The following is a 27,854-nucleotide window of genomic DNA, read 5'->3' on the forward strand; positions in this document are numbered from 1 at the left end:
TGGGAGTAGCGGGTCGTGATCGGTCGGAGGCAGGGTATTTGCCCAGGGGGAAGAAACGCGAAATGTCTGTTGAGCTTCTGGTTCACTGAGGAGTGGGGGCTACTCTCGCTCGACGCGTACGCGCCACCTGTCAGACCAGAGGAGACGCTGGGGATGGAGAGGGGGGTGGGGAAGAGGGTGCCCCGGGCCCCGGAAAAAGGCGGCCGGCGGGTCTCGTCCTTCGAAGCGCTCCAGTCCGGATGGTAGGGCGGTTAGGGAGGGGGAAAAGAGGGCGAGCTAGACCCGGAGGCCACAACGCGTAACCTGCGAGATCAGGTTGGGAGACTGGGGGCGCTACCCCGCGCCCCTCCCCTGAGCCTCTCAGCTCCTCCTCCCAGACACGTGACCACAGCCGGCGGGTCTCCTCGCTCCCGCTGGGTAGCTCGCTCTGTTTCTTCCCTCCCGCCGCCTTGCCCTTCTTCTCCTCGGTTCCCATCCCTCCGCCCTCCCCCCCACCTCCTTCCCCACGCCCCAATAGCGACTCGAGCTGCGAAGTGCCCGCCCCTCCACCCTATTCTTCGTTTGTTCATTGGCTGAGGCCTCAAGGACGCGTCCCGAGGGCGGGTGGCAGCCATTGGTGGGATGAGCAATCCGAGTTCCCGGATGAGGGAACATTCTGCAGTATAAAGGGAGCGGGGAAGGCGGGAGACAGCGCAGTTTGAATCGCGGTGCGACGAAGGAGTAGGCGGTGGGATCTCGCTGGCTATCTGACTAGTCTTTTCTCTGCCTTGCTTGTTTGAGCTTCAGCAGAATTCGAAATGGTAAACTTCGCGGAAGCGCTCGCAGACTCCGCGGGTTTTTGCCGATGGGAGAAAAACCCGTTACACACGGGAGATGGGGGTGAAGTGGCGACGGTTGGGAACGCGCGGAGACAGGATTTGGAAGAGCGGGGGGGAGGTGTTTTGTCGGCGGCGAGCGGAGCAGCCTCCGATCTCGCGGCGGGCGGCGACGGTTGGGTGGCGCGCGCAGCGCCGCTGGGGGCCGGCGGGCGGACGGAGGCGCGCGGCCGCGGCGGGCGCGCAGCGGGGGGCGGGCGGGCGGGGTCGCCCTTGCAGCGCGCGGCTGGCCGGAGACCCCGGCTGGGCACGGGGCCGCGCTCGCGCCTGGGCCGCGCCGCGGTGGGGGAGGGGCACGCCGCCCTGGTAATCCTATATTCCCCGTTCCTTCTTCGCTCGCGGGCGTGTGCGCGCCGCAGGCTGGCGGTAAGGCTGGGAAGGACTCCGGAAAGGCCAAGACAAAGGCGGTTTCCCGCTCGCAGAGAGCCGGCTTGCAGGTCAGTGGTGGTTCGTGCAGTCCGGGAGCCGTGGTGTTTTTCTTTACTCCTCTTTTCTTGTTTATCTTCGGTCTAGACGGGCGTTTCGTCTTTGCGTGGGTGATGCGGTGTCGCGACTTGGTTTGCCGATACGATAAATATCGAAGGGGGGGGCGATCACGTGTGTCGATGCTGGGGCGCGTTGCTGCACCAGCGTCCATACCCCTTGCTTTGGCGCGCGTGTAATATTACCATCTTGGACGCTAACATCTTTGTGCATTTATGTTTGTGTGCTTAAAATTAAGTTCCCGGTGGGCCGTATTCATCGACACCTGAAATCTAGGACGACCAGTCATGGACGTGTGGGCGCGACTGCCGCTGTGTACAGCGCAGCCATCCTGGAGTACCTCACCGCAGAGGTAAATGGGTGTACGCTTTATAATCTGGAAAAGGTTTGGGGGGGTTGGGGGTGGCGACGAGAGGGAAGGAGGAAAGTGATGCAAGAAAAACTCCCAGGCTCTAAACGCGGCAAGAAGCTTCTGAGAACGCTAGAGGGGGCTGGTGTTCATTACGAGATCCTACTGAGCTTGGTTGAGTTTGCTGCTCTTGGAAATAAAATTGCGTGCCCCCTTTTCAAGTGTTGCCATTCAGGTAGGTAGTGGAGGAAGGCGACATTTGGTAGATGTATCTCCGTGAAGATTCGATTCTACCCCTTGGGCATTGGTCTTTAAGGAAAGTTGGAAGGAGATTGATTAGAATCTCCCTTGTAGGTACTTGAATTGGCAGGAAATGCATCAAAAGACTTGAAGGTAAAGCGTATTACTCCTCGTCACTTGCAACTTGCTATTCGTGGAGATGAGGAATTGGATTCTCTCATCAAGGCTACAATTGCTGGTGGTGGTATGTAAATACTAAATTTTATTCCTTTGGAGAAAACATTCTTCAGTTCTTAGTAGTAATTTCTAGTCCAGAAGTACTATTTTCACTGATCTTCAGTGTGGTTGCATCATGAAATTTGGTTTATGTATATAACTGAATGAGTTTTTACATACTTGAGCTGTACATGTAAAGACACCTTCCAAGTTAAATGTCAGACTGTCTTGTTTTTAAGTATGGTGTGGTTTTTAAAATGTGTATATTAAAAAGTGGAATTAATCCCTGTCCCTTTCCTAGGTGTCATTCCACACATCCACAAATCTCTGATTGGGAAGAAAGGACAACAGAAGACTGTTTAAAGGATGCCTGGATTCCTTATTATCTCAGGACTCTAAATACTCTTAACAGCTGTCCAGTGTTGGTGATTCCAGTGGACTGTATCTCTGTGAAAAACACAATTTTGCCTTTTTGTAATTCTATTTGAGCAAGTTGGAAGTTTAATTAGCTTTCCAACCAACCAAATTTCTGCATTCGAGTCTTAACCATATTTAAGTGTTACTGTGGCTTCAAAGAAGCTATTGATTCTGAAGTAGTGGGTTTTGATTGAGTTGACTGTTTTTAAAAAACTGTTTGGATTTTAATTGTGATGCAGAAGTTATAGTAACAAACATTTGGTTTTGTACAGACATTATTTCCACTCCAGTGGATAAGCTCAATAAAGGTCATATCCCAAACTAGTTGTGTTTTAAATTTGCTTGATTGCAATAGGAATTCCTTTTTTTTCTTTTTTTTTGAGTAGGTATCTCATACAACAGTAACCTAAGCATATTTCTTTTCTTGAAATTGAACTTGTAGATCAACCAAGTCAGAAGACCCAAGTATAATTTTTTTAATGTTACGTAATGAGCTATTAAAATTTTTTAAAAAGCCAGAAGCTGGAATGGGCCAAGTTGCTGCTGCTTAGGCTAAGCTTGACCGTCCCAGTTCAGATTGGCTGTGCCTGCTTTATGTGATGTCATTTCCCTGGTGGGCTCTTGCTGTGGTGGATATGGGGAAGGAGAGGGCAGGTAAAGGAGGAAGTCCTGCGTTACAGCTACCTCCACAGAGCGAACTTTCAGTTTAGACTTTGAAACGTGTTTTATGCTACAGTGTTTTGAAGTCTACTTGAATTAAATTTTCAGTAGTTAACCCTTTGGGAGGCCATGCTATTCCCATTCTTAAGAAGTATTTCTTTGTAAGTCCTGAGTTAGGTGTTTATTTGCATGCAAACAATAGTTTGAGTATTATTTTTGGTTGAGTTGAATGGCTCATTTTGATACTTGCTTTGTGAGCAGTCCCTAAATTTTTTTTGTTTTTCTTATTTGGAGGACATTACCAAGCAATAAGTAAGTGGTCCCTTTCCCCCCTTCAAAGAGACCAACATGACATGGTTCAGCATTTCACGAGGGAATGTCCTGAAAATGGGAGAGGGGAGAAAACCCAACAAGTAGTTTATTTCTCTGATGGTAACACATTAAAAAGGTGGCTCCCGCCTTGTTTGGGTCATAAAGGATGAGGATTTGGGCTTTTCACGAGAAAAATTTGCAAAAAGTACAAACAAAGTGTCCACACCTTCTGGATGTACTGAGAGACAATTTAATGGAATATGGGTCAGAAAAATGGTGTGTAGCTGAAATAAAACAACCCGTGGTTAGGACCGAACGAGGCTCTGATGCGCTTCTAAACACCTGTGCCGGAAGCGCTGCATAGGGACTGACAGCGCCTGTACTCACCTGACCGAAACCTCCCAAGGCTTAAGGGGGCCCAGAGGCGAGCCCTTCAGTCCTTGGGAATTTTCCTGTAGGGAGCGTCCCCAGACCCTTCCGTCGCCCTGGCCGCCTGGAAGGCGGTTCCTGCCTGCGCCGGCCGCCCTGGGAGGTCAGGGGGCACGGCGCTGCCGAGGCGGGTGGCCGGGGCCCCTACCTCGGTGCAGTCCCCCGGCGGGCCGCGGGGCTGGTATCGCCCGCCTCCCCTCCCAACCCCGAAGTTGGTCGGCTCCGAGCCTGCCGGCGCAGCGCACGGACAGGCGAGTCCGCACCGACGTCCAGGCCCGGGAGCTCGGTCCGGGGGCCCGGAGGGATGCGACTCGCGTTGTAGCGGCCCGCGGGGGGCGGGGAGGCCGCCGTGAGGAGGCGGAGCCGAGAGCCCGCCAGTCCGCCGGGGCCGCCGCCACGGTCCTCTGCTCTCCTCCCCGCTCGCCACCGCACGCCCCCACCCCGGGCCGGCTCGCCTCCATCGCGGCCGCGGCTTCCGTCCTCCGTAGCTGCGCCGCCGGAGGAAACGGAAGAAAGCGCAAGCCATGGAGGGGAACCGGGATGAGGCGGAGAAATGTGTCGAGATCGCCCGGGAGGCCCTGAACGCCGGCAACCGCGAGAAGGCCCAGCGCTTCCTGCAGAAGGCGGAGAAGCTCTACCCACTGCCCTCGGCCCGCGGTGAGGCCCTCGGTGTCCCTTCCCTACCTGCCGGGTCCCCAGGCCGCCGTGTAGCCCGCCCCCGCCCCCACCATCGCCCCTCCGGGAACCGGCGGGGGGCCCCCGGCCTGCCAGATCCCGCCTCAAGGCCCCCGGGGGGAGCATCCCGACACACCCCCGCCCCTGCCCCGACTGTCCCGGGCCGGGCCGGGCCGGGCCGGGCCTGGGATGGGCTCCCGGAGATTCCCTCTGCACCAGCTTGCCTTCGAGATGCCGGCTCTCAGCTGACTGGCGAGTGTTGCCGGTACCCCGGTCCGTTTTGTAAAGACTAGCTTCATTCTCCTAGGAGATTTGTCCATCTTACCTGAGTCGGGCGTTATATATGGATGTTTGGTTGTGTGGCCCCCCTGCCACTGCATCCTCACCCCCAGATAAGGCCTAGGCCCCTAATGAGGTGAGGAATGGGGAACTCTAGTGGCTAACGTACAGGTCTCGGTTCCACCACCTCTGGGGTAGAACACTGTTTCCAAAGCAAACATTTTGAATACCTGAGATGACACTGCTTTTCCCTAGTCGAGAGTTTCTTTAGAAGAGAGGAGCACAAATTTGGCAAGAATGATAGTCAGCAATGTTTTCCTAAATAGTATCTTATTTGGTAACACCATAATTCTCGATAAATGAGGCAAATCACTAAGGAATAGCGTACTGGACTGACTTTAGTTGAATTCGCTCTGTTCATGTCCTGCTCTGCAGGCTTTCAAGTAATAACAATAGCCAGCATTTATTGAGCACTTACAAAGTGCCAGGACTTGTGCCTAATGTTTTATATGAATTGTTTCATTTACTTCTCAATCCTATGTAGAGGTGAAATTCATTTGACCAGGTTTACCCATGTGTAAACAGACTTTTTGATGAATGAATGAATGAATGAATGAATGAATGAAAGTATTTTAACCAAGGTCACAGAGTAATTAGTAGCAAAGTCATAATAGTACTTGAGGTTTCCAGCTGCAAAAATCCTTTAAATATTCTGCTCTATTTTCTTGCCAATAGGATGCTGTTTCACTCGAGGTCCAAGGTATTTCCAGGTTAAAAAATTATTGATAAGTTCGAACTCGAGGCTGTTTTATTGTTTTCTCAATTTTTTTACATTGTTGAAGCCTTTGTATTCTTTGCTTTCCTCATTTTCTTTACATTCCTGTTGAATACTGTACCAGGGAGGACAGGAAAAGGAAGTGAAAGAAAAAGGAATTAATATTTTTTTAAGTGTGGTAAAAATACATAATAAAAGTAAGTACTTAACCATTTTTGAGTATACAGTTCAGTAGTATTAACCATTTTCATACTACTGTGTAACAGATCTCCAGAAGTTTTTCATCTTACAGAATTCTGTGCCAATGAAAACAACTCCCCATTTTCTCTGCCTGCTAGCCCGTCACAACACCGTTCTTTATTTTTAAAACTTGACTACTTTAGATACCTTATATAAGTGAAATCATACAGTATTTGTCTTTTTTGACTGCCTTATTTCCCTTAGCATAATGTCCTTTGAATACATGTTGTAGCATGTGACATGATTTCCTTTTTTAAGGCTGTATAATATTTCATTCACACACACACACACACACACACACACACACACCCCACATTTTCATTATCCATTCATCCGCCATTAGACATTTAGGGTGTTTTTATATCTTGGTGTTGTGAATAATGCTGCTGTGAACATATGGGGGGAAGTATCTCTCTTCAAGTTTTTCTTGTTTTCATTTCTTTCAGATATATACCCAGAAATGGGATTGCTTGATCATATTGGTAATTCTGTTTTTAATTTTTGGAAGAATTGCTATACTGTTTTCCGTAGCAGTTGCACCATTTTACATTCCCACCAGCAGTGAGCAAGAGTTCCAGTTTTTCTACATCGTCACCAGAATTTATTTTCTGTTTGTTTTTGATGTTAGCCATCTTAAAAAGTGTGAGGTGATATCTCATTGTGGTTTTGACTTGCATTTCTTTAATGATAGTGATGTTGAACATGTTTTTATGTTTGTTGGCTTGTTTATATCATCTTGAAGAAATGTCTATTCAAGTCCTTTGCCCGTTTTTTAATTGGGTTATTTGTTTTGTTGTTGAGTTGTAGGAGTTCCATATATATTCTGGATGTTAACCTCTTATCAGATGTATGATTCACACACTGTTTTCTCCCATTCTAGTAGGAAATCTTATTGTGTCCTTTGATGTACAGAAGTTAAGTTTGATGTAGTCTCGTTTGTCTATTTATGCTTTTATCGCCTGTGCTTTTGGTGTCGTATCCAAGAAATCATTTTCCAGAGTTAAAATTTTTGCATACCGTATGGATACATGATTTCATTTTAGTCATTATCTAGTCCTAGAGGGACAGTTTTGACATTAAGCAAGTAACCCTTAAGACAATACCTTGGCATTTGAAAGCCCATCTCCTCCACCTACTAGTTTGTAACGTTAATCTTGGGCAAGTAGGATAACCTCGCTAGCCTTTGGCTTTTTCATCTGCAAAATGGGACAATAATGTACCAATTTCATAGGGCTGTTGTGAGGATTAAAAGAGTTAATACACATGGAAAGCATTTGACAGTAACCTCTCAGGTGGTTCAGTATCATTTCTATTTAACAAATGTGAGGCTCTGAGAAGTTTTAAACTTTTAGCCTGTCATTTTTATATAACCAATTTGAGGTTTTTGTTATTTGTTGAATGCTTCATTGAGCAACTTTATTCTTTGAGTGTTTGTTGTCATTGTTGTTTTAAGTAAGCTCTCTGCCCAACTTGGGACTTGAGCTCACAAGCCTGAGATCAAGAGTTGCATAATCTACCAACTGAGCCAGCCAGGAGCCCCTATCAGATAAGCAATTTGAATCAGTCTGCTAAAGGATACTGTAAGATCTCAAAGCACAACACAATTTTTGCTCTCAAAAACATGAATATAGAAAAAATTAAGAAAAATAACGGTGAAAATTAGTGATACAATGCCTTGTAGAGACAGTATGTGATTACCAAGTAAAGTGATAGGTTACGGTTGTGGTGTAGTCTGAAAACCTTAGTTCAGATGCAGACTTTGCCTCTGACAGTTTTGTAACCTGGGACAAGTTACTTAGCATCTCTAAGCCTTGTTTAGTTATATGTGAAATGAAGATTTCATCACAGGGTCAATGTGAGCATTAGCTGAAATAAAGTTATGCACAAATACTTAGCAAAGTATATTTTACATAAAATGTTCTCAGAAGAGGTTTATTGGAATTTAAGAATTTAGGGGAGGGAAAGGTCTAGAACATTTGTGTAAGTCCTGAGAAAATATTTAATGTAGAAAGAAATTGAAGCTGTCAGTTAAAATGAAATTTTAAAGTGTTATCCCTGAATTTCCCTTTGCTCAACTACCGTGAAACTCTTATAACTCAGAGTTTTGACTACAGGTTTCTCTGGATGTGTTTTCATACTAAGATAGATAAAGGAAAACATTGCATTTTGACTTCTGTTGTTCTTATACAGTGAATGGGAAAATGTGAGACTAAATTCTAAGTAAATTCCAGAATTTTTATTCTCTACATTTTATTTTTGCCAGGTGAGCAGTCTGATTGATAAAACACTTTGAAAAATTGGCAAGAATTTTCCTTGAGGAAAAACTTGATCTTCAAATGGATCTAGGACATTATTGCTTTCTATGTTTTTCATTGAGGATATTATTTTATGGATCATTTATTGCAGTGGACTTCTAAGTGAATTGAATTTTATAAATATCCAAATATTTTCATACTGTGAATTTAATTTATGTTCGAAAGGATTGATATGTAATGACTACTACATAGGAAATGTACATATTCTGGAAAAATAATTTCAGCAGGCAGAAAAGTAAATTACATTTTAGTTTCTTAAGCTGTATATTTGTTGAATTATTGATATATTTGGACTTGCACAGAGGGATACAGTCTCACTGTTTTAACGCTTTACATTGCTGTTTACTTAGCATTAACTTTAATGTTTCATACTAATCGGGGGGCAATTTTTAGTATAGATTTGTTTGAGGAAGGTTTTATTTGGAGAAAAGTATTTTGATTGTTTTTAAGAATTTCTTAGTAATTTGAACCAAATGGTGGCCTGCAACTTCAAAAAAGGCCATCCTGTGTCCGCTTTAATGAGTGGATAGCTCATGTGTGATTTGCAACATCTCTCGGCACTATAACAATTAAAATAGTCCTCTGTTTTTCCCTCATGTGAGAGCTATGTGTATAGATTTTTCCTTTTTTTTGCTACGTTATTTTAAAATTTAAATCTAATAAAAAATTCAAAGTTCTGTTCCTCTTTTGTCACTTAAAATAGTAAAATAAAGCTTTTTAAACTGTCATTACACATCTGGAGTATTAGCCAACCTATTCCTTTTAAGGCAATTCCATTTTCTTTCTATTTCTGACTTAATTAAAATTTAGTGACAAGTACAGATTATACATTCAGAACAATTATTTCAGTAACATTGAGTTAAGTGTTATAAAATGATTTCCAAATTTCAGCTAATAGCCAACTGTTTCAGACAGTATAGTTAAGGAAAGAATATTAGGTTTGGTTTCGAACCTTAATTTAATAGTTGTGTGACCTTGCATATGTGACTATCTTTTAGAGCCTGAATTTCTTCATCTATAAAATGGGGATACATTTATCCTAACAAAAAGGATCTTACAGTATCCTTTAGCAGACTGATTCAAATTGCTTATCTTTATCATCTATAAATTGGGGATACATTTATCCTTACGGAGTCCACACTTCTTTGTAGCTGGGGAGACCATGAAAAATAAGACAAAAAGCCCTTGTCCTCTTAGAGCTTCCATTCTAGAGGAATGAAATATAAAGTATCTGCCGTACTAATAACAGCTCAATTCCTGTCATTCTCCTTTTCTTTGTGGAAACGTAGTTATCTGTAATTTTCACAGGATTATTATAAGGATGGTATGTTATTAAGTGCTGTAAGAATGTCATGTATTATTACTATGGCAAAAGTATTTGGATATTGCCTCGGAGTCAACAGTATATTATTTATCTCTTTTCTGTCATTTTTAGTGGATGAGTACAAAATAATTGCTTTAAGGTTACTCTCCATTTAGATTCAGTTATTCATTCCATGCTTAGTTAACATGTGGTTTTCCCATTGTTGCTGCATTCTTTCCTTGTGCTGTGCTGTGTATATAGCTGTCCTTTTCCTAGATTAAAAAGTCCTTTGCCATCAGGAACCATTTTAATCTTTATTTATTCAGTTTTTTACCTCCTCAGTACCTGATAGTGTTTGTTTTGGCATGTATAAGCCGGTATTTTCTGGAGTGATAACCTGTTTATTTAACTTTATTTCCTTCAATAAAGATGATTTGCTGAATAAGTAAATAAAAATCTTATAGCTGTAAGGCTTATCATGCTAATATATTCACAAATGAAACTTTTCAATAATTGGGTAAGTGTGCAAAAATGTATATATAAAAATTGTCACTAGCAAAATTTGGAAAGAGTATAAATGTTCATCAGTGGGAATTGATTAAATAAATCGCATTGCTCTCATATACTATGCACCTACTAAAAATGATAATATGCCTCAGTAATTTTCCACCCACTGATCCCTTCACCCTGCTTATTGGCCATAAATCCCCAGCAGTCTTTGCTGAATTTGGAGTTAAGCCTGATCACTCTCCTATTGCAATAGTCCTGCATAAGACCTTAAAAAAAAAAAAAAAAAAAGTGAACCAATATTTATTGCTATAAAATGAAACACAGGGATGCTTGTCAGTCTGTTAAGCGTCCAACTTGGGCTCAGGTCATGATCTCACGGTTTGTGAGTTCAAGCCCTGCCTCCGGCCCTGTGCTGATAGCTCAGAGCCTGCGGCCTGCTTCAGATTCTGTGTCTCCCTCTCTTTGCCCCTCCCCTGCGTTTGCTCGCGCTCTCTGTGTCTCAAAAATATGCAGCAAAAAATAAAATGAAAAACATGATGTATTATAAATTAAATAAAGGTAAGCTATAAACGTAGATTATTCTAATTTTGTTTAAATACGTATAAAAACTCGACAGTTAACTAGAGTAATTAGAGTTAAATATATCAGAATGGTTGAGTGATTTTTTTTGTGTGGGGTTTGTAAGTGATTTTTACTTTGTTATGTCTTTTTTGATGAGCTGAGAAACATTACTTTTATAATCACAAAAACTGTTTCTAGTTTGTGAAGAGGAGGGAAAACATCCATTTGTTTTTCAAATTATGTATTTTTATTTTTAGATTTAGCTAATTATGGACACTACATAACAGGTGTGCAGTAGAAACTTATGAAACACAAACATATCTTGGTTCTTCAATTTTGGATTATTTATGTAAACATTTTTAATATTGTTTATTTACTTTTTCACTTGTCTTTAATATGAAGTATACTTAAATTAAATGCAGATTCCATCAGGGGTGCCTGGGTGACTCAGTTGATTAAGCATCCGACTTCAGCTCAGGTCATGATCTCCCAGTTCATGAGTTCAAGCCCTGTGTCAGGCTCTGTGCTGATAGCTTGGAGCCTGCTTCGGATTCTGTGTCTCCCTCTCTCTCTGTCCCTCCTCCACTCAAACTCTGTCTCTCTCTCAAAAGTAAACATTAAAAAAACTTTTAAAAACATGCAGATTCCATCAAAACCCCAAAAGCAAAGCAATAGGTGTGGAAAGTGAAGGCATAAAATGATGTTGTATAGTTTTGAAAACAAAAGTGAATGTAGTCTGGTGTATAAGTACTGTATCTGCCCAACTAATTGCACATTATTGCAGATGAAATCTCATGTGATAGCTAAGAAAAATCAGATATGTTCTAAATTCTGACAGTATTTGAACTGAATCATATTACCTTCTCTGGCATTGGTTCCAGAGATTATTAATACAGAAAACCTTACTGATTCCATTTTTAAGATGCCAAAAGTGGATGTTGAGACCCAGAGGTAATGGAACTTGTCCAAGTTTTCACTCTTGGAGTCAAAGAATGTTGGGTATGAGTGCATTTATACATGTAGCCATTGTTAAGCAGAGCCCCTATGCATGACATCGTAGAAGAATTTTCAGTATCATAAAACTCTTGAAAATAAAAAACAGTGGTGTGATCCTGCTTTAGCAATACTCAGCATCTATTAACATGGAAGGTGTCCAGAAACACACTGGAAGAGTATTTTTGTGCTAAGAAGGAAAGGGAATGTGCAGATAACGTCTAACTTGCATGCATAGGGACTTTGTGTCCACCTGTAAATACTAAACACATAAAACCATTTTCATATCTGGCTCCACAAGTTTTAAAAAATAATTTCTTCATTTATTAGCTCAACTATTTCTATAAAGAGATATTTCCCCTTACCTCTCTTAGGGTTATACAGTAGTGTAGTTCATACAGGAAAGACCAGGTAAGTGCTTGATTGCTTTTATTAGTTTTCAAGAAAAGGAGTTGGTTCCCTTTGTTTTCTCCAAAAGCAGCTAATTGGCACAGTTGACCCTGGAACAACATGGGTTTGAACTGTGTGGACCCATTAATCAGATTTTTTTTCGATAAATATAGGATAGTACTGTAAATGTATTTTCTCTTCCTTAATTTTCTTAGTAATGTTTTTTCTCTGGCTTTTTTTTTTGTAAGAATAAAGTATATAGTACATACAACATACAACATATATATTACTTAATTATTTATGTTATCGGTGAGGCTTCCTTCCAACCAATAGTAGGGTATTAGTAGTTAGGTTTTCAGAGAGTCAAAGTTACACAGGGTTTTTTTTTTTTTTTTTTTTTTTTTAAGTTTATTTATTTATTTTGAGAAAGAGAGAGAGAGCACGAGTGCAAGTGGGAGAGGGGCAGAGAGAGAGAATCCCAAGCAGGCTCCACGCTGTCAGTGCAGGGCCCGACTTGGGGTTCAAACTCACAAACCCAACCTAAAAATCGTGAGGTCATGGCCCGAGCTGAAATCAAGAGTTAGATGCTTAACTGACTGAGCCGCTCAGGTGCCCCTATGCAGGTATTTTTAATTGCGTGTGGATTGGTGCCCCCAACTGCTGGGTTGTTCAAGGGTCAGCTGTATTTCTTAGGTCTTTGGCCAGTAGGGAGCCCCTTTAGATTAGCTCCTGAGTATAGATTCCCAATAGTCTTTAATAGTTTTTATGCCGTTTGGTATAACAATGTTTCAGTCTCTTCTTATACTTTTTCTGTAATAGATCTGGAATCAGTCATATCTCCAAAAGCCCTTGTTTCTTTTAGTGGAAAATGGTGTTTCAACATTACAATCTGACACTAAGGATGCTGTAGCTACCAGATTGTTCAGTGTTTCTGGGCCATTTCAGTGTACAGACTAGGAAATAACTTTTTTTTATTTTTTAATTTAATTTTATTTTTTTTTAATTTTTTTTAACGTTTATTTATTTTTGAGACAGAGAGAGACAGAGCATGAACGGGGGAGGGTCAGAGAGAGAGGGAGACACAGAATCCGAAGCAGGCTCCAGGCTCTGAGCGGTCAGCACAGAGCTCGACGCGGGGCTCGAACTCACGGACTGCGAGATCATAACTTTTTTTCTAAACTAAAACAGCTTATGAGTTTATGCTGTTACTTGTCATTCAAATTAAGCACTTTGGTATGTTAAACTTCTCTAGACTGTGTTTCTTTCTTTATCTCTTTCTTTATTTCTTTCTCTTTCTTTCTTCCTCCCTCCCTCCCCCCTTCTTCCTTCCTTCCTTCCTTCCTTCCTTCCTTCCTTCCTTCCTTCCTTCCTTCCTTCCTTCCTTTTCTATCTCTTTTCTTCCACAATGGTAATACTTGTTTTCAAGGCCATGGCAAATGATAGAATGTGTCATGATTATTTTTTTGCTTTCGGCTACATCATATATATAATGGTTTCAGAATAGCATTACTAACACTACTCCACTAATACAATTATTGAAGACAGGTAAATTGTTTTGCATATACTCCCCATTTTAAGTTTTTTTTTAATTTTGAAATAATTAAAAATTTCTAGAAAAGTCACAAGAGTATTATAGACTTCCCTTGTGTATTTCACTCAGGCTTCCTATTTGATAAAACTTACTACGTTTGCTTTATCATGCCCTTCCTTTGTTCCCAGCTATCTCCCCCCTCCCCACGCATATAGGCACAATTTGTTCTGACTATATTTTTTCCTGAACCAATTAAAAGTAAGTTGTGGACATGATGTCCTGTTACTCCTCAGTAATTCAATGTATATTTTCTAAGGCAAGGACACTCTTACATAACCACAGAATAACCATCAAATTAATGACTGAGCTACCCAAATGCCGCTGGTTAATGCTAATTTTGATCGCTTGTTTGAGTTGGTGATTGTCAGGTTTCTCTATTTGAGACTTCTCTTTCTTTTCCCCTTTGTAATTAATAAATATTTTATAGGAAAATACTTTGAAACTGTGTTAACATCCTGTCCCCCAGCAAACTCTCACCAACTCCTTTTAGCATCCATTGATGAGTGTTTCCTTAGTGTCTTATGGTTGTCAAATGGTAGTTTTCTAATTCTGTCATTCTTTCTATAATTTATTAGTTGACATCAATTTTACTTACTAGTTTGGATTCATGGTTTCTTATTTAATGCATTATTATCATTTTTAATTTCGGCAGAAGGAACCCCTTCAAGCTGACTCCTGTGTCTTTTTGACATGTCTTCATCATTCTTTGAGCTTCCTTACTTTCTGGCACAAAAAAATTTTCAGGCTCACTTTTTATTTTATTGCCCTGGGAATCAGCTATTTCTCCAAGGAGCTCTAATTATTTTTAGTGGACAATGGTACTTGGAAACTAAGATATACACACTAGATAGGCTCCTTGCTACAAAGGTGTCATTGCTTTTAGATCCTCTCAGTAGACAGAGGTAGGAAATACATGTTTGTATGAATATATGTACGTGTATGTAAATCTCTGTGTTATATGTGTATGTGGGCATATGCACATTTATAGTAATTTAATCTTTATTAATTTTGATATTTGTTTAAGACTCCCAAGCCTGCCTTTGCAGTCCACCAGAGTTCATTTTAGCCTTCTCCATTTCTATATTTATAATTCCATTCTCTGACAGTGAGATATGTGGCTCCTATTATCTTCAGTATACTTATTTGTTCATTTTCCCCTATATTTAATGAGTTGCCTCCTTAACCCCTTTGGGGCAGGTCCTATCAATCTCAGCCATGTTTTTGGCTATACCTGCTTCTTGATTCCAATAAACTTCCTTTTTCCAGGCTTCAGCTGCCAAATGGTAGAGAAGGGAAGGGAAGAGAAGACCAATAATTTGTTTTTTCAAGTAAGAAAGCTGTTCAGTTGATTTTACTAGAATATATTTGGGTGTTGGTTATTTTGGGTCACATATTCTTGAATATGTGATTTGCCCTTTCAGACAGTTAAGCATCCAACTCTGGATGCTGGCTCAGGTCATAATATCACAGTTCGTGGGACTGAGCCCTGCGTTGGGCTCTGCTGCTGACAGCACAGAGCCTGCTTAGGATTCTCTCTCCTCCCCTCTCTCTCCCCCGCTCATGCTTGCTCTCTCTCAAAATAAATAAATAAACATTAAAAAATAAAGTAAGATAAACTCTTACAGGCATAGAAACTCCAGTCACTACAAACTCTCAAAACTAGTCAGTGAAAAATCTCATCCAGAACAAAGCCATACTGAGAACCTGATGGGAACAGGACCCAACTGAAAAGAGCAGGGACAATAGAAGAAATGAGTAATTCCAGATAAAGAGGGGAAAGAGAAAGGAGTGAAGAGATCTTATATAGCAAGGAGCCGTATTTTCAAACATTACCCGAAAACTGGAGAAGGATCTCTGTGTATTTGGAAAAGCTAACTACCCTAACATAAAAATGACTTTAAAAAATGAGTATAAAAAAATGATAGAACTGAAACTTGATACAAAGTTATTGTGAGAAAAAAAAAGCAAATAGGAATAAAATAAATCTCTAAAGACAAAGAAAATACACCACAAAGACTTGCCAACAAAACAGGTAAACACTATACACCAGTACTTCAAAACAAGCTGAAAAGACTAAAAAGTTACAAACAATATGAAAGTACACCATAAATTAGAATTAGAACCGTCAAAATTATTCATTCAGAGCTTAGATGATAAAACTCAGGAAAGAATAAGAATGAAAAGAAAAAAAATCAATTCAAAAAAGAAGACTAGAAGAAAAATTAATAAACTACAGTTAATGTTGTGTAAGCAAAAGAGAGTATTAAAAAGGAGGAAAAGTTTTAAATTAAAAAAAAATTAGAAAAAATGGCAAATACTGAAAACAGTTAAAGGACATCCAACAAACATATAATAGGAGTCCTGAAAAAAAGAAAAATAAAGCAAGGGAATAAAACCAATGAAACAATAATTAGAGAAAACATTTCTGATAAAAAAAAATCTAAAACCATAAATGAAAGGCACCCCATATGCCTGTAGGAGTTTAGTGTTGATCCTGTCACTCATATGCTACTGTAGTGAGCAAAACTCATTCTTTTTTACACACTTTCCTCACTTTTGTCTTATGTGTTGTAATATAGAAAGTCCCTGTAGGTTATTTTGGAGTTCTTTTGTTCTGTGGACTAGCAAATGTCCCGTTAACACCAATGGCAAAACCCACATAGATCTTGTAGCTGTTGGTGGTTCGTCCCTCCCTTCTGGTATTTGGGGATTTTGTGTATGAGGTTTTGATTTTGCTATCTAATTGCTCAGACTTTATGAGGGAATTGGCAGAGATTTAAAAGTTTTAGCTGTTGTCACATCCTTCTTCCCAGAATTCTCACAAAATTTTTCCCATTTAAAAGTTGTGAACCCCTAATCTCTAGACCATGCTGGCTTCTGCACTCAGTGTTAACATTATAATGCATTAAATACAAACTAAACTATAGTTAACAATTAACTATATAGCATGTGTTACACTTATCTTGTTAGTAACTAATAGGTTGGTGTCTAAGAACTTTTTTGTATTGTCTAAAGCTAGATATTATAAAAACTGAATTTCTTATGTATTTACTCTTGAACGCATTAACTAGGGAAAAGATACGTTGAAAGAAGTACTCATCTATAAAAAATATAAATAGGGGCGCCTGGGTGGCTCAGTCGGTTAAGTGTCTGACTTCAGCTGAGGTCATGATCTCCCAGTTTGTGAGTTCGAGCCCCATGTTGGTCTCTGTGCTCATAGCTCAGAGCCTGGAGCCCGTTTTGGATTCTGTGTCTTCTCTCTCTCTGCCCGTCACCCCACTCACACTCTATTTCTTCTTAAAAAAAATCTATCTATCTATCTACATAGATATATAGATATATATGTGTGTGTGTATATATATATATATGTGAATAAAATAAAACATAAAACAACTATATGTTTGCAACTTGCCAACACTGATGGAATCTTTAAATGTATATATATATATATAATTTTATATAAATTTATATATACGTATATAAATAAGACAGCTTTATTGAGATATAATTCACATATCCTACAAGTCATTCATTTAAAGTATACCATTTCAGGGCTCCTGGGTGGCTCAGTTAAGTGTCTGACTCTTGGTTTTAGCTCAGGTCATGATCTCATGGTTCACAGGTTCGAGCCCTGTGTCAGGGTCTGCTCTGACAGTGCGGAGCCTGCTTGGGATTCTCTCTCTCCCTCTGTCTCTGTCCCTCCCATGCTCTCTTTCTCTTTCTCTCCTCTCAAAATAAATAAATTTTAAAAACGTGTTATTAAAAAAAATAAGGTATACCATTCAGTGGGTTTTAGTACATTCATAATTGTGCAGCCATTACAGCAAACAATTTTAGAACAATTTTTCACCACGAAAAGAAACCCTGTACTCATTAGTAGTCAGTCCTCATTTCTTTTTGTTTTTTAATTTTTTTTTAACATTTATTCATTTTTGAGAGTGAGAGAGACAGAGCATGAGCCGGGGAGGGGCAGAGAGGGAGACACAGAATCTGAAGCAGGCTCCAGGCTCTGAGCTGTCAGCACAGAGCCTGACGCGGGACTTGAACTCACAGACTATGAGATCATCCCCTGAGCTGAAGTTGTACACTTAACCAACTGAGTCACCCAGGCACCCCAGTCAGTCCTCATTTCTCCCTGATTCCACCCTTTTCTCCCCACTAGTCCTTGGCAATGACTAATCTACTTTCTATCTCTATACATTTGCCTATTCTATACATTTCATATAAATAAAATCATACAATATTTGTGACTGGCTTCTTTCACTTTCGTCTATGTTGTAGCATATATCAGTACTTCATTTCTTTTTATTGCTGAATAATATTCCATCATATGGATGTATCGCATTTTATTTATCCATTCATCAATTAATGAACATTTGGATTATTTCCAATATTTTTCTATTATGAACAATGCTGTTATGAACATTTGTGAGCCAGTTTTTGTGTAGATGTGTGTTTTTATTTCTCTTGGGTATACGTCTTGCAGAATGTATGATTTTGCATGTTTTCGTAAATAGGTTCTCCCTTTCTGTGGATTATCTTTTTACTTTATTGATAATATTATTTGAAGGGATAGAGTTCTTAATTTTGATGAAGTCTATTTTCTCTTGTTTTCCTTTTGTCCCATGTACTTTTATCTAAAAATGTTTTGCCTGAATCAAGGTCATAAAGACATACTCCTATATTTTCTTCTGACAGTTCTATAGTTTTAGCCCTTACATTTAGGTATGTGATCTATTTTAAGCTAATTTTTGTATATGGTGTGACAAAGGGATCCAGATTCATTTTTTTGCATGTGGACATTCAGTTGTCCCAACTCCATTTGTTAACCCACATGTTCTGATAAGTAGTATGTTCATTTTTGTTCAATTCTATTTTTTCATTTCTGTTATGATTAATTCTTTGATACATGAGTTGTCTCAATTTTTTTTCTAACCCATTTGTGATTTTGCTACTTAAATTTTTAAATTGATTTCTTACTTAAATGCATTGTGCTCATTCGATTGTGGAACATATGACTAATTCTTAAAAATTCAAAGAGAAGTCATACAGAGAAAGACAGATACCGTATGTTTTCATTCTTATGTGGATCCTGAGAAACTTAACAGAAGACCATGGGGGAGGGGAAGGGGAAAAAAAGGAGGGAAGGAGGCAAACCATAAGAGACTCTTAAAAACTGAGAATAAACTGAGGGTTAATGGGGGGAGGGGAAAGTGGGTAATGGGCATTGAGGAGGGCACCTGTTGGGATGAGCACTGGGTGTTGTATGGAAACCAATTTGACAGTAAATTTCATATTAAAAAAATTCAAAGACAGTAACATGGTCTAAGTATATAATGTAGTCAATTTTTATTCTTTGTGTGCCTGTATAGGATGAATATTCACCAATTGTTGGAGATAATGTTATGTCTTCTAGCTCAAGCTTGACAAAGTAGATGTTTATATCATTTGTATCCTTGGTGATTTTTTTCATCTACCCTATGTCAGTTAATAACTGACATTGAATTGTGTTAAATTGTGTTAAACAGAAATATACTAAAATCTTTTATCATCAGGGTGGATTTCTGTTTCTTTTATTTTTTTCCCATGTTTATTTAGTTTTAACTTATTGAAAGTTTCAAGCATACACAAAAGGAAAGAGAATAGTATAATCAATTCCTATTGCCCTCTCATCTTTTATATGGCCAGTGTATTTTCTCTGCCCTCTTATGTTCCTCCAGTACTTTAAAACAAATCCTAGACATAACTATATTATTGTTTTATAGACTCAATGTTTAGATTTTTTTCACACATTTACCACAGTATTTGCATGCCATTCCCTTTCACATTTTCACCTATCTTGAAGCATTTTCCTTCTTCCCAAAATGTATACATTACAGTATCCTCTAGTGAAATCTTAGTGGTAAGTTTTATTAGTTTTTGTTTCTTTGAAAATGGTTGTAATCTTGCACATTTTCTAGAAAGTAAGTGCAGAATTCAAGTTTGACAGTTATTCACCCAGAACATTTTGAAGATACTATTCCCATGTCTTTCAGCGGCCATTATTGTTGTTGAGAAATAAAGAGGAAGTCTAATTTCTGTTTCTTTGTAGATAATTTCACTGGCTGCTTTAAAGACTATCTCTTTTTCTTTGGTATTCTGTAGTTTCACCATGATGTGACAAATGAAAGTATGTCATAAGGAATTAAGTGATAGTAATTTTGAGTTTTTAGGTTTAATTTAGTAATATTCTGCTTCTAAGTGATGATTAGTGGTATGTAAACAAGTACATAAAGGAATTAAAAAAAGAGCCTTACGGTAAATTCTTTCGGAGTACATGATTCTTAATTTGTCATCTTTATAACTTTCTTCTCAAGATCATATGTATGTACATGATGTTACATGGCATAGTGTGCTTTATCTTTCCACAGCACTATTGGAAATAATTATGAAAAATGGAAGCACGGCTGGAAATAGCCCTCACTGCCGAAAACCATCAGGTTGTGGTGACCAAAACAAGCCTAATTGCACGAAGGACAGCATATCTGGTAGTGGTGAAAGTGGAAAAGGCTACACCAAAGATCAAGTAGATGGAGTTCTCAGGTAGGGATAAACATGAATTATATCTCAACTATAATTGATACTAATGTAACTTTTAAATGTTGTAACACCTAAAAAAGTGTGTGAACTATTATTCAGTGGAGGAACAGACATGGAGGAATTGAACTCTGGGTGTCTTATATTTTATGTTATTTTGTCACATCAGTCTGTAAAGTACCGACTCTATGGAAGGTTCCATCTTTTAAAGTAACTATAAGGCACAAAGTTGCTTCCAGGTATTTTTCTCTTGAGGAATATTATTTTTATTTTTTGACACAGCATAGTATTTAGATAACTGTATTGAAAGAGGATGAAGAATTGTTTTGTCTTATGTATGCATGAAAGCAGGGAATTTCATGAGAGGAAAATTGAGGACAATAACAACAGCATTTTCAGTTTCCTACTTATATTAATGTAGAATAGTTTTTTTTTCTATTTATATTCTTTCTTTAAGGGCATCTTTATACATAGGCAAACATCATAGTGTCCTCTCCTTTTTTAAAAATTAAAAAAAAAATTTTAAATTTAATTTAATTTTTTAATTTAATTTTTTTAAATTTACATCCAAATTAGCATATAGTGCAACAATGATTTCAGGAGTAGATTCCTTAATGCCCCTTACCCATTTAGTCCATCCCCCCCTCCCATACCCCCTCCAGTAACCCTCTGTTTGTTCTCCATATTTAAGAGCCTCTTATGTTTTGTCCTCCTCTCTGTTTTTATATTTGTTTTCCTTCCCTTATGGTCATTTGTTTTGTCTCTTAAAGTCCTGATATGAGCGAAGTCATATAATATTGTCTTTCTCTGACTAATTTCACTTAGCATAATACTGTCTAGTTCCATCCACGATAGTTGCAAATGGCAAGATTTCTTTCTTTTTGATTGCTGAGTAATACGCCATTGTATGTATGTATGCATATATATATATATATATATACACACACACACATATATATATACACACATATATACATATATATATACACACACACACACCACATCTTCTTTATCCATTCATCCATCGATTGACATTTGGGCTCTTTCCATACTTTGGCTATTGTCGACAGTGCTGCTGTAAACATTGGGGTGCATGTGCCCCTTCAAAACAGCACACCTGTATCCCTTGGATAAATGCCTAGTAGTGCAACTGCTGGGTCGCAGGGTAGTTCTATTTTTAGTTTTTTGAGGGACCTCCATACTATTTTCCAGAGGGGCTGCACCAGCTTGCATTCCCATGTCCTCTCCTTTTAATATTTTTCTTACTCTAATTACTCTGCCTCAGTGTTTTTAGTTTTACCTCCTGATACTCTTCTATTTACAGAGAAGAATCAGAGTTGGAAAATTGTGAACTGGGTTTTGGGGCTCTGGCTTAACTGATTTTATAATTAGGAAAATATTTTCTGGGAATAAAATGAACCTTTCAGTGTGAAACACTAGAGAAAATAATGTTTTGTTTTCTGCTACAGCTTAGGGATGCCATATTAATATTGTACTGATCTCACTCTCTAGGGAAAGTAAAATATAAGAATGAAGGACTCTAAATCGTGATTAATCAGATAATTCACATGGAGAGCGAATTATAGTACAGTGAACTAGCTAAGTGAGGAGTAGGTAAAACAACTTAGATTGTCTTTCTCTTTACCTGTTTTCCATCTGTTTTTCTTCTAGTCTTATTTCCTGTTTTTCTCACCTTTTTTTCTCCATTGCTTTTTGGTTCATTCTTTTTTTTTCTTACCGTAATTTAGAATTGAAGTCCTTTAAAATAAAATATCAATGTATTTATATTTTTCTTTTTTCCCCTCTATATTTATTTATTTTTTTTTTTAATTTTTTTTCAATGTTTATTTATTTTTGGGACAGAGAGAGACAGAGCATGAACGGGGGAGGGGCAGAGAGAGAGGGAGACACAGAATCTGAAACAGGCTCCAGGCTCTGAGCCATCAGCCCAGAGCCTGACGCGGGGCTCGAACTCACGGACCGCGAGATCGTGACCTGGCTGAAGTCGGACGCTTAACCGACTGCGCCACCCAGGCGCCCCTCCCCTCTATATTTAGATGCTAAAGCTTGATTGTAACATTTTATCTGAGTGTGACCACAGATGTTGGTGTTTGGTGGGGAAAAAAAAGAAAAGAAAAAAGACTCCCTAATCATGGTAAAGCCATTATGAACATGAATGGTAGTGAAGCACTTTTGGGATATAAGTAATGTTGCTAACTACTTTTATAACTAGTATTGTGTCAGAGGTGGCTGCATAAGTGAGATTAAGTGAATGAATAAATGAGAGACTTCCTTTTGAATTTCTTCAAGAAGAACCTTTAGACAGTGTGCTGGAATGCATTCCGGGACACCATATCTGTTTGAAAACAAATTGTATTTTCTTGTAGAATTTACTTTTTATTGGGAGGGTATGTTCTTAATGAAAGACCTAAATGAAGTTAATTGTATTATATGTGATTTATATTTAGAATCATTTTTGTGATTTCTTTTAAAAGGCTATAGAACCACTTACATGTTTTGAAATATCACCAAAAGAGAGTTGAAAGTTTGGGAGCATAGGAATCCCCTAATCTAGCACTATTCTTTAAGAATCTTTTTTCTTCATTTCCTCGGCTCTCAGTTGGAAAGGAAAAGAGGAGTAGTTCAGGTCATAGTAGAAATAAGGAAGGAAGAACAGTGCTTTGTTTTGCTGTCTCTTTGAGTATTTAGGCATGGGGACATTTTGAGAATGGAGGAATGAAAGATGATAGTGGGATGCAGATACACATTGCATAGGGCCAGCATTGGAAAGATGCAGACACAATGTTGAGGCAGTTTCTGTCTGTTGGCTTCTATACTCTCTGTGAAATTGGAGATGAGGTTATCCTCTGGGAGTTAGGAGAAAAGAGATGAGATTGAAAGCTTGAGGAGAGTGGTACAAGGATGGAAAATTTACAGAGAAGAAAGGCAAAGGGAACAGAAGCGTCGCTGGTTAGCGTTGAGGCCCAGCCAAGTTTGAGACCATGAATTCTTATTGGGTATAAGTATTAGCTTAGTAGTATAGCTGTATTAGGGATTGTTTCTCTGGTCAATAATTTTATTATCCCTTTTTTTATTAAATGCAGTTTTTTTTTCCTTTGAGGACTAAATATGATTGGAACATTCTTTAGAATCCCTAAGTTACTCAAAATACTTCAGTTGGTACCTTACATGAGTTGCTTAGCTGAATTATGTAACACTTATTCATTACAGTAGCCCTTGTAAGTGTTGCTTTAGTAAGGTAACAGATCACCAGCAAACACTTACATGCTGTATGTTTTTGTTTTTTGTTTTACCTATACACAGGGGATTTTTTTCTGAAGAAAGCCATGTTATCTTGTGGTAGCACGATTATGCAAACAAGTTGCTCAGTGACAGTTTGGCTCAATGGGAGAAGCCATGCAATAATACTGCAGCCATTGCATAAGTACGAGCTAGCTTACAGTAAGACTGAAGAAAAAGTATATCACTTTGTAAAGCTAATATTCTGTGTGGCTAAACCCTGTTTGTTGTCTTTGAGTTGAAATCTATTGAGGGGCGCCTGGGTGGCGCAGTCGGTTAAGCGTCCGACTTCAGCCAGGTCACGATCTCGCGGTCCGTGAGTTCGAGCCCCGCGTCGGGCTCTGGGCTGATGGCTCAGAGCCTGGAGCCTGTTTCCGATTCTGTGTCTCCCTCTCTCTCTGCCCCTCCCCTGTTCATGCTCTGTCTCTCTCTGTCCCAAAAATAAATAAACGTTGAAAAAAAAAATTAAAAAAAAAAAAAAAAAGAAGAAGAAGAAGAAAAAAAAAAAAAGAAATCTATTGAAAAATTATTGAGAAGAAGTGTCAAGGATCTAATGCGAAGAGGTTTTGAATTTCTCACTGAAGAAAAGCCCATCTTTTATTTTAAAAATTTACCAGATCAGTGTGAAAGCATTAACTAACTGGGTCATCTTTCTATTTATCAATTAGGAACGCTTGTGTTACAATTATTAAGTCATTTGAATTACGGGGATTTGATTAGGATTTGATTTAAGCTCTAGCTCTGTAGATGAAAAGAAATCATTTTGCTAAACTTATAAAATAAATAGTCCTTTGTCTCAGGGATGAACAGCTATTTCCCTAAACACCAGTTAAATTTGGAGTCTATTCAAATGATCAGCTATAACGTGAAAAAAATAATTGAGAGAGGACCGTCCTGCCCTACGCACTACGCTTTCATGCACGTAAAGGAAGATGTAAAGGCTGCACCAGACTGACTTCTCAGTTGTTGAGCTTGCAGTCAGATCTTTCTGGACTGGTTGTTCATATCTCCTTCCAGAGGAGGTAATAGATTACCTCTTCTTAATTTATTTTCTTGTTTATTTCTTTCTTTTTTTTTTTTTTTTTAATTTTTTTTTTCAACGTTTATTTATTTTTGGGACAGAGAGAGACAGAGCATGAACGGGGGAGGGGCAGAGAGAGAGGGAGACACAGAATGAGAAACAGGCTCCAGGCTCTGAGCCATCAGCCCAGAGCCGGACGCGGGGCTCGAACTCACGGACCGCGAGATCGTGACCTGGCTGAAGTCGGACGCTTAACCGACTGCGCCACCCAGGCGCCCCTATTTCTTTCTTTTTAAAAAAATTCTTTGGTGAAGATAGAGAAGAACGCTTGAAACTTTAAGCAAGGAGTGAACTATATATATATAAAGTATGGCAAATGCATTGAGTTGGTGAAGGCACAATGATCAAAAATATAAATTGAAATAAATATATGAATGGTAATTCATTCATGTGTGAAATATTAAGTAAATGAGTGTATTTGGAGCCTTACTTGAAATAATGGAGTAGTCTGCAGCCTGTCCACTGGTGATGTCAACTTTATACCTCTCTGCTGGCTTCTCAGAAAATTTCTCTTGTTAACATGTGATGAAAAACTCAGTGCAAGGAGGATATAGTAGAACTAGCTACACTTAAGAATTAGTGAAATAAGGGGTACCTGGGTGGTTCAGTCAGTTAAGCGTCTGACTTCGGCTCAGGTCATGCTCTCACGGTTTGTGAGTTCAAGTCCCACGTCGGGTTCTGTGCTGACAGCTCAGAGCCTGGAGCCCTGCTTTGGATTCTGTGTCTCCCTCTGTCTCTGCTCCTCCCCTGCTTGTGCTCTGTGTCTCTCTCTCTCAAAAATAAATAAACATTAAAAAAATAGTGAAATAATTGTTTTTCTACCTCTTTTTGTGACAATTCTTACCTTTAGACACATCTGCAGAAGATTGCGAATTCCATCCTAATTTTCCTACCCTATCCAGCAGTCCTCTCTTGGGCTGCCTTTTCCTATTGCCTAGCCTTTTATGCTCAGGAAATCTCAACAAAACAATTTTGGAGGGTTAGTCTGGCATATAATTTATCATCTTGTGCATGCAAACCAAGTAATAATGACTTTAGGATTGTTTAGTGTTTTATCACTGCCTTTTGTTTTCTGCATTCACATAGTGTCTATCATATTCTTGGCTCTATTCCTTGTCCCACAGTCTGTTCTCCTCTATTCCAAATTAACTTTTTTTTTTAATGTTTTATTTATTATTGACAGAGAGAGACAGAGCATGAGCGGGGGAGGGGCAGAGAGAGAGGGAGACACAGAATCAGAAGCAGGCTCCAGGCTCTGAGCTGTCAGCCCAGAGCCTGACGCGGGGCTCGAACTCGTGAACCACGAGATCGTGACCTGAGCTGAAGTCGGACGCTTAACCGACTGAGCCACCCAGGCACCCCCCAAATTAACTTTTGATGCCAACTACATTATAGCACTTACCACCTTTGACCGTTAGATCCTAACCGTTTCTGCCTTCAAATTGGGCCATTCATCCATCCGTCCATCTATTATACATCCATTCACCACATATGGTGAACAAGACATAATCTTTGCCTTCAGGAGGTCTATAGTCTAGAAGAGGGCTCAGACCAGGTAGGTGCAGTACACTGTGGTAATTGCCGGGGTAGGGCTCAAGTCCAGAGGGTTTTGGGGAAGATACAGCAGGAGCACCAAACTGAGTCTTGAGGAATTGGAGTTCTTGAGAAAATGAAAAGCCAAGCTGAGGTCTGAAGCAGTTGTGGAAACTAACTAAGCAAGAAGCAGAGAAGGCACGTTCTGGGCACCAAAACCAACATTTGAAAATACCTGGGAGAGAAAAGTCTGTTTAAACACTGATAGGAAAAGGGGATAGAAAGGAAGAGGTGGGTTACTCAGGTGTCCGAAGGGTTCCTTTTCCTTACCGTGGTTCTGAGGGCAGAATTTTCAAGTCAGACAGACTAAGGTTTGAGTCCTTACTTGTGAGGCCTTTCCTCATCATCCTATTTAAAATAGCTGCCTTCTTGTCCATTCTCTAGTCCCCTTTGTCACTTTATTTTTCTCTATTTATCACCATATGATGTACTTTATATTTTACTTGTTTATTTGTTCATTGTTCATCCCTCTCCCAATTGTAAATTTAATGTGAATCGTGATTCTTTTCACTATTTTATTCACCACTATAGCATCTGAAATAGTGTCCACAGAAAGTAGTTGATCAGTAAATTTTTGTTGAAAAAATAAACTCAGTTCCCCTCTATTACTTTGTTATATGACTTTTGGCAACTTAACCATTCAAAGCCTTGATTTTCTCATTGGTTAAATAGGAATAACATCTAATGAGGAGGAAATGAAACAATTTATGTAAAATAGCCAGTATAATATGATTCTGCAATTCTCTGTGTGAAATCTTTGTGGACCAAATGTAGTTTGGAATTCAGAATTGTTCATATTTTAGGAAGATAGTAAGGAGCATATATTACACATTACATAGCAACACTTAACCTCTAGTGAGCAGCCCACAACCTAATAGTAACATTTCTGCAGCAACATATTCACACCTAAATGGGATAAATGAAAACCCTATAGCAGCTTCACATCCAATCAGGCCAAATTTTGCCTCTGAAAGAGTTCAGTCAGGTTTCTGCATCAAATTGGTTATAGAATAACTTTCATTTTTCAGAGCTTTATGGATTTTGGAACATGGATATGTGATTGTGGACCTGTGCCTGACACACAGTAGGTGTTCTATAAATGTCCCCTTTCATTTTTTTTCTGTCACATAGTTTCTAAACATATCTGGGAGAATGGGTTCTACAAAGGCAGGAAGCATTCTCTGTTTTATTCACAAATATATCTCAAGTGCCCAGAACACTGTGACATAATTGGTGCTCAATAAATATTGCTGGTTAAACAAAGGAAATATCATGTTTATGGAATAAAATGTTAATAATTATTATCAAAGTAGAAACATCCAGTTTTAATTATTTTTATCATAAAGAAGACCTCAAAACAGATTTTTGTTGATGTGTGATTATAAATAGATTTCTATAATCTTATACAGTGTCTTCTCTCTTTTTTTTTTTTACTTTGTTCATTTAACAAATGTTGAATACTGTCATTATTATTTTTTTTAAGTTTATTTATTTTGAGAGAGAGAGAGAGAGAGAGAGAGAGGAGCATGTGTGAGGGAGGGGCAGCGAGAGAGGATGAGAGAGAGAATCCCAAGCAGGATCCGTGCTGTCAGCACAGAGCCCAAAGTGGGGCTCGATCTCATGAGCCATGAGATCATGACCTGAGTTGAAATCAAGAGTCAGGTGCTTAATCAACTGAGCCACCCGGGTGC

The 27,854-nt window shown here is 39.2% G+C and overlaps 2 protein-coding genes across 8 annotated transcripts in view; both read left to right on the plus strand.

Annotated features, from left to right (window-relative positions):
- Positions 1-637: 637 nt before the first annotated feature.
- On the plus strand, positions 638-2,904 carry LOC115512383 (histone H2A.Z). Its single transcript, XM_030313363.1, has 5 exons — positions 638-800; positions 1,235-1,312; positions 1,597-1,710; positions 2,062-2,191; positions 2,465-2,904. Exons 1-5 carry the CDS (start codon positions 798-800, stop codon positions 2,524-2,526), a joined length of 387 nt encoding a protein of 128 aa, XP_030169223.1. The 5' UTR covers positions 638-797; the 3' UTR covers positions 2,527-2,904.
- Positions 2,905-4,269: 1,365 nt separating this feature from the next.
- DNAJB14 (DnaJ heat shock protein family (Hsp40) member B14) overlaps positions 4,270-27,854 on the plus strand; it is a 42,631-nt gene continuing 19,046 nt past the window's right edge. The window contains exons 1-4 of one of the 7 annotated variants that reach the window (XM_030313367.1): positions 20,111-20,195; positions 21,702-21,803; positions 22,247-22,344; positions 27,192-27,247. In XM_030313367.1, coding sequence (XP_030169227.1) covers positions 22,291-22,344; positions 27,192-27,247 — 110 coding nt within the window. In that variant the 5' untranslated portion in view covers positions 20,111-20,195; positions 21,702-21,803; positions 22,247-22,290. Of the gene's footprint in view, positions 4,639-20,023; positions 20,196-21,701; positions 21,804-22,246; positions 22,345-27,191; positions 27,248-27,854 lie in introns of those variants that run through there. The other 6 variants (XM_030313368.1, XM_030313369.1, XM_030313366.1 and 3 more) reach the window with 6 other exon arrangements.

This window comes from Lynx canadensis, chromosome B1, assembly GCF_007474595.2.
Source record: "Lynx canadensis isolate LIC74 chromosome B1, mLynCan4.pri.v2, whole genome shotgun sequence".
In the NCBI taxonomy this organism is placed as follows: domain Eukaryota; kingdom Metazoa; phylum Chordata; class Mammalia; order Carnivora; family Felidae; genus Lynx; species Lynx canadensis.

Coding starts and splice junctions, on each gene's coding strand:
- LOC115512383 (XM_030313363.1), top strand. Junction 1,313..1,596: donor CGCAGAGAGCCGGCTTGCAG/GTCAGTGGTGGT, acceptor CTTAAAATTAAG/TTCCCGGTGGGCCGTATTCA. Junction 1,711..2,061: donor TGGAGTACCTCACCGCAGAG/GTAAATGGGTGT, acceptor TCTCCCTTGTAG/GTACTTGAATTGGCAGGAAA.